At 36.5% G+C, this 13,032-nt stretch overlaps 1 protein-coding gene and 1 pseudogene across 1 annotated transcript in view; both read left to right on the top strand.

Annotated features, from left to right (window-relative positions):
- Window positions 1–1,670: 1,670 nt before the first annotated feature.
- LOC149004733 (putative aminotransferase TAT2 pseudogene) lies at window positions 1,671–2,850 on the top strand (annotated as a pseudogene).
- A 2,204-nt stretch (window positions 2,851–5,054) lies between these two features.
- Window positions 5,055–13,032, top strand: part of TPC1 (two-pore channel 1) — a 168,057-nt gene continuing 160,079 nt past the window's right edge. Inside the window, exon 1 of the mRNA XM_089135592.1 lies at window positions 5,055–5,498. Within this exon, the coding sequence (XP_088991718.1) occupies window positions 5,361–5,498 (138 nt within the window). The 5' untranslated portion in view covers window positions 5,055–5,360. The remainder of the gene's footprint in view (window positions 5,499–13,032) is intronic.

Consider the following 13,032-nt stretch of genomic DNA (forward strand, 5'->3'; position numbering starts at 1 on the left):
GCGAATATCTGGAGTTTTGGGTATGAAACATGCGATTTTATACGTCAAGAGGTCCGTTCAAATTCTCAAGTGCGAAAGTGGGCCTGATTTGGAGCATGATGGGCTAAAGATGCGATTATGGACCAACTCCAAAATATCTTGTAAAATTATATTATGATTTTTATTTTATTTTTCTTTATTATAATTGAAAGAATTGTATAGGGCCCCACAAGTAGTCAAAGACTAGGATTTTCTATTTTTTTTAAGAAGATTTTATTTATTTCTCTAATTAATTTTTTCTCTCCCTTTCCACTTTCTATTCCTTTCACTATTTTATTTTACTTAATTATCCCAAAATCAATTTTCTAATAGTATATATTTTTTTCCTTCTTCCACTCTTTCTCTCTCTCTTTCTTCTCCACATCCTCTACGTGTAAGTAAAGTTTATTTTTTATTATTTATTTATTTATTCCTTCTCTCCACTTTCCCTCCTCACCTGTTACTATTTTTATTTTTTTATTATTATTATTTTTTCTCCACACATTCTCTCTCTGAATTTCTAACGAATTTTAGCTTTTTTTTCTTTATTTATTTTATTTCTTCTTCTTTTATTTTACTCCTTATTATTACCATCCTTGTTTGTAAATTATTCTCCTTCTTCTATAAATATTACTTCTCTCTTAGGTCTATTTTACACTTTATTTTTCTCTTTAGTTTACTTTAGTCGTGTACTTACTTACTGTTCTTCCTTCCCCCCTGGTCCTTGATCAAAGATGTCTACAGTCGTGCCTCTCTTTGATTAAGGTTTTCCTTTTGTTTTTATTACTTTGTTATATTGCTTTGTTATTTACTTTTCTTTTTGTAATTTCTTTTTCTCTAATATCCTTTCCCCCAATCGGTGGACTGTAAGCTACGGCAAAGGGTCTACGGTCAAAGTCATTATTATATTCCCCTTCCCTCGATTTTGAGCTGACACTCGGATCACTTCCCTTTTATTTTTATTGTTCGCATTATTTTTCTTGTCTTTTATTTATGCATTTGTTATGGTTGCTTTATTTTTTGTTTCAATTCGATTGCATTAGATGTATGGATTAGGATCGTTGGTTTAGTTTAAGTAATTAGTTAACAAAAATTGAATGATTCCACTCTCGCATTACTATTAAGAAGTTGAATTCTAGGTGGCATATCTCCCTGAGATCGACCCGTTAGCTACACGATACTGTGCGTTTGCTGTTATTTTATTTTGCAAACAATGCATTATGTGGAGAATGCGATTTTGAAGAGGAAACAACTTCCCATGTACTACTGCATTCCCAATTTGCGAAGAGTGTATGGTTTGTTTCTCCTCTCTCTTGAAGAATTTCAAATGACAAATGTAAATCTCTTCAGGAATGGATATCTGTATGGAAGATATTCAGCAAATCAAGCAAACAAGATGTAGAAATCATGAAAAGTCTTAGTTCCTTTATAGTGTGGTGGTTATGGAGAGCTAGAAATGATCGGATCATGGGAGAAAGGAGTTGGAAACCTCAAGAAGTGGTTGAGAAGGCAGTCTACTCCATGCAAGAGTTCTGGGACATCCAAAAATCAGCCATACCAACTTCAGAAAGAGGGGTGGAATATAAAGAAAATGTTCAGTTGACTTGAGAAACCCCTCTTAGAGGTTTTGTGAAAGTAAATAGAGATGCATCATGGATTGCAAGAACATAGAACGGCGGTGCGGGCATCATCATCGAGATGCCGAGGGAAAGCTCTTGAGTGCTTCATCATTACCTGGAAACTATAATTCTGTTGAAGAAGGAAAAATTCTTGCTTTCAGAGCAGGACTATTGGAGGAGCTTGCATGCGGATACGAGTCAATTCTAATTGAGTCGGACTGTAAGCAGATAATCAGGTATCTTGCAGGTGAGACTCAACCCCCGATGGTAGTGGAGCCTCTGATCCAAAATATTCATTATTTAATGGATAATTTCATATATTGCATCCTTGCCTTTATTCCTAGGAGTTCTAATGTAATTGCAGATCTCTTAGCCAGGAAGGCCCTTTCAGTTTCGGGCTCGAAAGAATAGCCATCTTCCACTGTGTGGTTGGTGGAACTTTATTCCCCCCCCCCCCCCACACACATTGCCCTCTCTGAATAAGATTTTTGTTTACAAAAAAAAAAAGTATCTAATATTTTGTATCTAGGAGAATGTTGGATTCACATCCTCTGTAATTTTTTTTCCTGCAATTCCCTGTAATTCCCTCTTAGGATTGTGCCATGTGGCATTAGATAATTTGACGGTTATCAGCTCAACCTAGATTTTATTTTATTTAAACCCAAAAAAGATATTCCTCTCTCCTCTCTCTCCCCGAAATTCAAAGAAAACCCTGAATTTTCTGCATTTTTTCCTCTCTCCCTGAATCCAAGGCTTTCATAGGTTTTCTACAAGTCCAACCCTCTGGACTAGCCTCTTCTTCTCATGGAAATTGAAATCTACAAACAAGTGTATGTTTATGAAGGTATACTACAGGGCCATTGCTGAATATCTATCATCTAATCTTCCCTACGTGTTGACTCCCGATGATGTGAACCTCACAAATGGTTGTGCACAAGCCATTGAGATTGTAAACTCCGTGCTTGCTCAGCCAAGGGCAAACATCTTGCTTCCAAGACCTGGGTACACCTACTATGAAGGTCGTGCTACATTCAACCATCTTGAGGTCTGCCATTTTGATCGACTACCAGACAGGTGTTGGGAGATCGATCTTGAAGCTGTTGAAGCTCTTGCAGATGAAAAAACGGTTGCCATGGTTATCATCAATCCTGGAAATCCGTGTGGGAATGTCTTCACTTACCAACACTTGCAGAAGGTCCATGAAATTAAGTAGAACTAGCTCCGTTTGTTTTGGAATTACCAAACTTGCATTGCAATATAAGGAGGAAATATATTTGGTTTCAGAGACATGAATCTAAACACTTACGGGCATAGGGACTCGGATTGCTTCCTCGGGTCTGTAGAGGAAGCAATCCAGGGCTTTGTCCAAAATTTTGAAGAGAGAGGAGAGAGCCGTGAAGAGAAGGAAAAGTGAGAGACAGAAACGCAGAAAATTCTGGGTTTTCTCTAAATTTCGGGAAGAGAGAGGAAAGAGGAATATCTTTTATGGGTTTAAATAAAATCAAATTTAGGTTGAACTGGTAACCGTCGGATTACCTAATGCCACATGGCACATCCTAAGAGGAAATTATAGAAGATGTGAATTAGCTAGGATAGAGTAAAAGTTGCGGAGAAAATAATATATCATACGAGCGAGACAAAAAAAAAAAAAAAAAAAATTGAATTATATCAAACCTACAATTATCTTCTTTTAAGTAAACGGTACCAAAATTTGGATCTGAAGTTTCTGAACCTATACATCTGTCTGTTTTTGGCTTTTTATATTCGAGTATTTAAAACATATGACGAGTTCAAGTGTGGAATGGATCAAACTTTTTCTTTTGCTTTTGGAGTGGAGACCACCTTCAAAAAAAAATAAATAAATAAAATAAAATCATAGGCCGACATCTTGCAAAGAATATATAATGGGTTGAACTCTACGTGTGGAACCAACTTTTCAAAAGAAATGATTATAGGTTTCTACTTGAAAATGGAGGCCCGTAATGAGATACATATCCATTTACCAGAGAAAGAATGAAAAAAAGAGATATGGGATCCTTTAAAGTGGATCAAGATTTACAATTGAGGGTGGTGGTTTAGCGGTCCCAAGTTCACTTCCAAGTGGTTTGGTAAACCTTATGTTCCAAGTTCAAATCCCCTTTGTATGAGTCATACGGTGTTTATGGCTAACTAGGCCTCGTTCAAATCCCTTTTGCATGAGTCATACAACATTGTTAAGCTATTAATTTAATTTTAAATTTATCTTTAATTAATTATTAAAGGATCATTTATTATATTATTTTTTTTGAATCGAGGATCTTTTTAGTCAATTTAGCCGTAAGTTTGAATTAAAAGAAGAAAAACACTTAGAGTTGCTTGAAATATTCATAATTATTTATACATGTAATGAGCTATATCATTTCTAACCCTTATGAGATTTAAATTCTCAATTTTATTCTATGAGGTATTGATTTTTACCAATTGAGTCAATTTATTGAGGTTCCACCAATTCTATTACCAAATAATAGTCTTTCAATAAATACATTAAAATAGTGTAGAATAGTATGTTCTGTTTTTTAGTGATTTAGATTTTGAAAATTTTGATTTATTGGTAATGTTCATAATGCAGAATTTGTTTTCATTTCTTTTTAGATATATTTCATGTAAGGTTTATGAATGGATATAATTTTAGATTTTTAAGGTGAAAGCGTTAAATTACTTTTTTTAAGAAGGTCAATACATAGATAATTGACTTTTGAAGATTACTAGATTTTTATTTTAAGGGAAGATAGTAGTAGGATGTAGGTGATAAATATTTTAAATTAGAACCCCAAACAACGTGACATGTTATTGTAATCAGCTTCTTGACAAGAGAATCTTTTTCATTATTTTGGTTAGACAAAAAAGAATGGGAGTTCGGTCATTTAGATCCCGTAATTGTCATGTAAGATTGTAAACTAAGTAATTGATCGTCAACTTTGAAAAGAAGAAATATAAATAAAGAACAAATCGATCATGTTTGCTTATCATATTCCCTATATATTTTTAAAATTTTTTCTTGAATGTGGAAACACGTTCAAAGGATAGATGAGGATAGCATAAGGGTTTTGAAAATACAATAGATGCCCATTATTCTAATAAGGACATGTTTAATATGTAATCTGAACATAGGGGGTTTAAATGTAATATAATAAATTCCTTTGACTATTAGTATAAATTTGAGGGTTATAAAAAAATAGTATGAAAATTCGAGGAGTGTATATATAATTTACATTCTTATTTTTTTATCTTAAGAGCTTATGCACGTCTCCATATTATTTGAGTTGCAATCGTTTTGGAAACCGAATTGATATCGGATCGGTTGACGATACAAACCATGATCATGTTTCTTATCTATTTTTCCGGTACAAACCATTATCATGTTTGGTTGGTGTTCTGGTATTGAAAAAACTAACAAATTAATGTAAAGCGCGTTAATGGAGCGTACGACTTGACAGTTGAGGTACCTATTGCGTAAGGTCGTCAAATGAAAGCTTGTCGGTTGATTCGATGCCATTTGGGTTTTGGATAGAGATTCAAGGACAGTGCCGTTGGATCTAACCGACATATACTATCATTCTGCAATTCGGTCCAAACCTAACTGCCCCTGTGTTTGGTGATACACTGATACATCTGTTACCGTATTCGCCGAGAGAGATCACTTTCTCCGGATATCCCTGGAGAAGTGAAGGAGAGGTAAGAAAGATGGAGACGCCATTCCTGGGCGGAGAGGGTAGTAATAATCAACAAAATCTTGGACGGAAACCAAAAGCTTTCCAAAAAAGATCGGATGCTATCACTCGAGGAACACCTTATCAGAAAGCAGCTGCACTCATTGATCTGGTTAGATTGCTTCCCATTCTTAATTACATTGTAGTTTGCTTTGGTAATGTATCTATTTTAGACTATGCATTTGGTGTTCTATTGAGGATCTTGTGAATGTTTTATTGGGGTTTTAAGCCAACAAGGTAAGGTAGTTTATGAGCTTGGTGCTGTTGATGGATGGTTATGAGTTCTAGACTTTTAGTATTATACTACACTTCATTTGATGGTATGAAGTACGATAGGTGAGCATTGTTGATTTTTGGAGTTAAGAAGAGAAGAGTAAACTTCCTTCCGGAGGGTTTCATGGTTGGGCCTCCCTACTCATTTTCACTGGTCCCTGGCTGTGAAAGTGATCTCGTGTGAGGCGCGCCATGCTATCTTTCCCAGGTTTTGAGAAGATTACTAGAACCTATTTGTCTAGAACGATAAGTTTATCAGATATGGCATCAAAGCTACTTTTGTTTGATTTTGGTGTTCAAGCTCTGTATTCAGAAAATGTTGTTGGAGGCCTTATACTACTGGAAAAAAATTTCAGCTGGGGTAATTATTTAAGGAGTTTCACTGTTCATATCATCCAGACAACCTCCATTCTGAAGCGCAACTCTAGAAGACCCTCAAAGGTATGGTAGGAAGGGAAAAGTGAATTGTATGAAACAACCTGAGATATAGGGTGTTCAGAACAGATCCACTTTCCTTGCTGGACAGTAGGTAAGATAAGAGAAGGGTCAAAGGAACTAGAAAAAGGCATTATTAGGTTGAGTCACTGCCAAATAATTCAGTTTTCCAACAGCCTTCGATACTACTTTGGATCATCAGGAGCTACTCCATCTTCAGGCATAGGTTTTATATTTGGATCCACTGGGGTACTGATGTAGCCTCAAGTGAATGAGGGCCAGTTGTTATAGAATCTTTTCAAAACCAACCTTAGCTTGAGGTTCAAATTAGGGTTTCAGGGGTTTTCGGCCAGAACTGGTTCAGGTCTCAGTTTAGGGTCAAACTGACAGGTCTGATATATGAGATTAGGACCCCTGTTTTTGAATATCTCAGGTACCCAAAAGCTAGTTTGTTCCCCTTTAAATGCTGGAATTAGTGTTGGGCATCAAGGATCTCGAATTTGAATCGGTCTAGAAGTAGGGTTTTGAGGATCAAGGACTAGTGTTTTATAGTTTTACAAGAGTTAGGGTTCTAAGGATCATAGAAAAAATTCTAGGGAAACTCAAGTTTCGACCGGGTGAAAATGGGAAACCTAGGTGGGAAACTGAGAAATTTTGAGAAAACTTAAGATTTTTTCATGTAAGTTTCAACAGGTTTTAGGGAGTATTTTAGGGTGGGACTCTACATTTAAGCTAATTAGAGTATAAATAACACATTGACACATGCATTTTGCTAAAAAAATCAATGTACATATGTCATTCAATGTACATAACTTCAATGTAGAGTTGTTCAAGAAGTACACTATAAACTTAACTACTTAAGTACATAACACTCAATATATAATTTTTGACTTCAAAACATCAAATACAAAGTAACTGACAATAAAAGGAAAGTACAACTCAGTGCCAAGAGGAGTGCCTCTGCGGATCCTTCCTGTGAGCTGAGTAGTACTATACTTGTAACATCTTTTTCTCTAACCAACGAACATAGACATCACATGACATTTTATGCCTATGGTTGTCAAGGTAATTGACAATTACAACTTTATAAGTTTGGTCATCAACATAACTAAGATAACCAGTCTGAGGGAATACGCAATTTGGATAGGGAAGTCCTGATGGAGGGGGTATTTGGGGAAAAATGAAAGAAACAAAAAAATTGAAAATTTGTGAAAGTTATGAAACTTGCAAGAAAAAGTCTCAGGTTTCCACGAAATTTCTCAGATTTCTATGAAATTTCCTAAATTTCCACGAAATTTGGGAGTTTTTTTCTCTCTCATGAACCAACTGGTCTAGCTAGGTTGAACAAAGTTTTGACGGTTTCGATCGAAACTTGGGATTTTTTTCGGTCCCCTAGTTTTTTGTTTCGAGGTTCCCCAAATGGGAAATTTCCATGCAAGTTTCGACCGAAGTTTATTCTATGCTAAGGATCTAGAATTAGGGTTTAGGATGGGGTTTGGGAACTTAGGTCAGCAAAGGAATTAGGGTTAAGGATAGTGTTTGGGAACTTAGATAGTCTAGGTCTTATGGAGAAAAGAAGAAGTGGTTGAATGGGGATTCAAAGCAGAAAATTAAAAGAGTGGAAGGGAATGAGATAAGTGCTGATTTGTTACTTACCTGTAATTGTAATGGGGTGTGATGGAGTTGGAACAACAGAGGCAGACTGCAAGCACTACCAAAGGAGAATCTTTCAAGGAAAACACTTGATTGCTTATTTAACCACATGGAGCTCACTTACCATTGATGAGAAGCTCTACTAACACCTTTCTCTTACGCACTAACACTCTCTTTATTAATAGTACTCTCAAAAACTGTTTCTGTTACATGCCATTGGATTTATTTATAGCCCTACAAAGTCCTAGTGAAATTAGGACTTAGAAACTGACTCTCTTGGTTGTACTCAACATACTAATCCAAATTCAAGTAGGACTTTTATAACTAAACTTAAAAGGACACCTTGTCATATCCTAGATTGACTCGAACAGTACTCAAACTAAAATAAAACATGGAAAAGACTATTCTGGCCTAATATCTTAAGTTGGGCCGAATTTACCTAATTGTACTTGACCCAAACACTATATTTATGGGTCCATAGAACACGCCCATGACCATATAAAAGTGTTAAACAAAGGCCTAACCCTTATATCTATCAACCCTAGGTTGATTTCAAAGGAAAATAGACCAATTTGGTGCTAGACTTGCATCAAGTAACTAAAGGCTTTGAATGAAGCATCCCCATTTTTGATCGTAAATTGATTGCATACTTGCGGTATGATAAAAAGATTCCTTTCCTGGATTGAGCCACTTCTATACTTGAGAAATACTTGAGCCTTCCCAAGTCTTTGGTTTGAATCTGTTTCTGTGAATAAGTGTTCAATGCATTAATGCTAGCTGATCATCTTGGTAATGATAATACATAAACAACAATTAGTATCTTCCTTATACTGGACTGGCGGAAAATATTGAGTGATCACTCTCACACCAAGCCAAACCAAAATATGTGATACTAGACATGAAGTGGCCAAACTATGCATGTGGTTACTTTCTCAACCTATATAATGACTTGTTTAGGCAGCACCAAGCCATTCTCCCCTTGTGCAACAAACCTAGGAGGTTGCTCCATATAGACTTCCTCATGGAGATCCCTATTAAAGAAAGCATTCTTCTTATCTGGATGAAATGGGGGCCAATGATGTGTAGTAGGTAAGGAAATCAAAGTCCTAATGAAGGTGAGGTTTGCCACACGGAAGAAGGCATATGGATAGTCCACACCATACACCTGAGCATATCCCTTTTTAGTCTGGCCTTTAAATACCATCTGGTTGACTGTAACCACCTAGTGACATTCAATAGTAGTATTACTCTCGGGTAGGGAACAAGTTTTGAAATGTGATTCACATTTAAGACTACCAACTCCTTAGCCATTGTTGTGGTTCACCTAAGACTCGACAAAGCTTCAAACATAGGCTCTGGAAGAGGGTGAGTTTTAATGGAAGATAAATAAGTATGACTAGTGGGAGAAATACCAATATAGGAAACATAGTTAGAAATGGGGTACTCGACACAACTCCAAGTGCCTTTGTGAAGGGCATTTAGAACATCAAGGTCTAAAGTAGGAGGACTTAGCACAAGATCCACAGGTGGAGGTAGGTGAGTTGCGGAGTTGGAGGCATGGTTGTCAAAGTGGCAAGGCGACCAAAGCGATGAGGGCTCCGCCTAGGTGATTAGGCGACAAAGTGGCACCTAGGCGGCAATAAGGCGACCAAAGTAGTTGGGTAAAATTTTTTCAATACAACTTTTTTCTAAGTTTCTATAATAAACTAAACAAATATTCAATAGTCACATTCATTAAAAAGAAAAAACATTCAAGAATCATAATTATGAAAAATTATTCAAAAAAGAACACAAACATAAGTTCATTCGTCAAACCATGGTTGTCAAAGTGTCCGCCTAGGCATTTACTGTTTCATTGAGCGCTGATGTTGAGTATGGCTTATGCTTCACATTCTGTTGCCGACAGGCACGGGTTCTTGCTCCCCGGTGGGAGGGCAAGGGTCTGGGGAGGCCGCCCCGACGGGGGTGTGGGGGCAGCACCCCCGGACAAAAAAATAGGTCCTATGTCACTTTGGGCCTTGGAGTTCCTTTGTAGTTTGGGCGTCAATTAAGTGGTTCAAAACAAAGTGGTTGAAAAACCGCCTTGCCTCCTAAGCGCACCTAGGAAGGATAAAATAAGGAATATTCATATTAGAGTAGGTTTAGGAATAACTCCAATAAATGATAAACTACAAAAAAGTCGTTTGAGGTGGTATGACCACGTTCAATGGAGGCATGTAAATGCCCCTTTTTAGAGAAGTGATTTAATTCAAATTGAAGGAATTAATAGAATTAGGGGCAGACCTAAGATAACCTTAAGGGAAGTGGTGAGAAAGGATATACATGGCTTAGGCCTTATACCTCGTATGGCCTAAATAGAGCTGATTGGAAGGCTATACTTCTTGTAGCTGACCCCATTTAGTTGGGACAAGGCTTCTTGTTATACACATTATGTATTGTGTTCAATTTAATGTGTGTGAGACACCATCACTCGATCTACATTGGATGGTGTGGGATGTAACTTTAGATTGATGACTATCTATTTTAATTATTTGAAAATTATTAAATATCTTTTAAAATTATTTAAAAATATGTAAACCTTAATAGTTTTTTGTTTTATACTTAAAAATAGGAGAGTATTATTAGAAGTATATATGTAATTATTGAAAAGGTTTTTTATGTAATTACTATTGGTCTAGTTCAATCATTATCCTTTTACAGTCAACATTCCCTAGGACCATGGTGGGAGATCTCGCCACTCCAAAATAGAGAGATCTCAACCGAGATGGCGAGATCTCAGTCGAGATCTACCAAAATTTTGGCGTAATCTCGGTAACCCATCTCGGTGGGTTTTAGGACCCCGGTTGGGCTGAAATTTGGTATTTAGTCTATTTAAGGCCTTTTGAACACATTGGTGGCCTTAGAATTGTGAAAAAATAACCCTAACTACGTCTTCTAAGTCAACCCTATGTGTAAAACCGAAATGTAGAGATATCAAGTAATTCATGTTATCAACTATAAAATATTAAATACATTACACATCAAACTATCAAAGAACTTAAATGGCTTCAAAATTTTACAACCATAAGAAGTTTTAGACTTTTAGTAAGTCATAAATCATAATCCATAAGTTCATAATCACAATCACAAGAGTATGTGAGTAATAAGATTACAAGACTATAAGACAGCAAGAGTATCACTCAGCATTCTGCATCAACTAATTCTGAACGGTGGCCACATATGACTCTTAAGTCAACTCATCACTATAGTATGTCACATATAGGTTTAAATGTCACATTAAATTGGTTTCCATGAAAGTTGGATCAAAGCTTGTGGATCAACATATATTTACACTAAACTCACACACCCATTGTAGAATATTCTATTTGAAAAAAATTCAAATTTGGGGGAAAATCTTACCTTTGTTGTAGATCTAGTTGAAATAGGCTTGAATGATGATAATTTGATGTTGTAGATGTCTTAAAGATGTTTAGAAGTTGAACCCCAACAAATTCCGACAAAAAATCAAGTTTCTGGCAATTTTTGATGGTTGCAGCGAGAGAGAGGCGAGATCTCGGCGAGATATGGCGAGATCTTGGCGAGATCTCCCATCTCGCAGATCTCGCCCCTCCTCTCGTCTCGCTATGTCAAAATAGCGAGATATCTCGCGAGATCTCCCACCATGCCTAGGACCACCTATAGAAGGACAACGTTGGACCACCGAACAAGTATTCCAAGACCATGACATGTGATGCTTTTGTCCAGTATTCAGAGTAGTGGATTAGATCTTACCACTGCTATGCTTCTCAAGGGATGGATCCACCACGGAACTCAACTTGGAATTGAGTGAAGATGCTAACTGGGAGTTTCTTGTTGTTATTTACTTTGTTGATATTGTGTTTGTAATTTTGTATGAAACTACAATTTGTTTAATTTTACGAGTTTTGTGTTTGTCGGAACTCGGAACCGCTCAAATATACTAACACTTGAATAATAACTCTTTATTCCTTCCCGAGTCCTCGCAAAAAATCCCATAACAGCTAGCTGTTCCCGTTGGCTTTGCATCTCAACCACATAAGAAGTAATGGGTAAAATAACTTTTCATACATCCTTAAAGTCAGCAAAGTATAAAGGTCTCCCTTTTCTATCAATTATGGAACTTCTGGGGTACCTCATAGATGCTAGAAAGATTGTCCTATCCAGTGTACAAAAATGTTTAAATAATTCTGTAATTCCTTTATTGTGTCGTGTGACTAAGTGATGTAACCCAAATTCTAGGGATTATGCCCTAGAATTAGGTTCACTCCAAGATCCTCTTCAATAGAATCAGCAGTCAGTTTGGGTTTAGAACACTTTATGGTTGAAGGGAATGTGTTGGTTTTGGTTTAGGGTTTGAGAGAAATTAGGTTTTGTCGGGTTTTGGGGATTCAGGGGATATGGGGTTCCTTTTTTATATGGTTGTGAAGGGATAATACCATAGGGGAAAGGTTCGGTTGATGTTTTGTAGTTAGATGCATTTTTATGGATCTTGAAGATAAAAAACCCATCCCATGGGAGATATGGTATAAATTCCTTGAGATGGAAGCTTGGATCTAGGTGTTAGAATGGGTTGAAACTTGGAGGGAATGTAGGTAATTAATAGGGATATGAACTCCAAGTTTGGTGGGGTTGGGATGGCTAAATTGAAAGATATTAAAGTTTGTTAGAAAACAGACTTCAATGTGCCAAAACAGTGCAGAAATAAGAAGAACAGAGAAGAAGGAAGGAGAAGGAGAAAGTAGAAGAAGAAGTGACTAAGTGAGAGGAACCATGGCAAGACCTGCAATTCTAGGCTAGAATTTCTAGCAAGAAGAACTAGAATCGTAGGTAACCTTCATTTATAGTCTTCAATACTATAACTTGAGAGACAAGAAACTTGTCCTTCAAAAAGGTAATAAAAAAATACAATCTGTGGACATAAATTTCTAGGATTCTAACTGCTAAGATCTGTTTAAAATAGAAACTACAGAAAAAGAAAATTCTAAAATTAGTAACTAACAGAAAATTAGGAAGTATACTTTCTGAAACTCCAAAACCTTATTCACCAAGGCTCCTATAAGGTTTGGCAACATCCAAAAAGGGAAATATCCTCAAAAGTAAGCTTGCACACCAAGGCAGCTGCCTTGGTGCTTCTGTGCTTTCTTCAACTTGGTGCTTTTGCGCATTCTTTAACACTCCCTCTCAAGCTGGAGCATACAAATCTCCCATGTCCAGCTTGCAACAAATATCCTGAAAACTCTGTTTAAATAGAGCTTTAGTGAACAAAT

This window comes from Hakea prostrata, chromosome 9 (genome assembly GCF_041222555.1).
Source record: "Hakea prostrata isolate BN-2017 chromosome 9, UWA_Hpros_2, whole genome shotgun sequence".
Lineage (NCBI taxonomy): Eukaryota > Viridiplantae > Streptophyta > Magnoliopsida > Proteales > Proteaceae > Hakea > Hakea prostrata.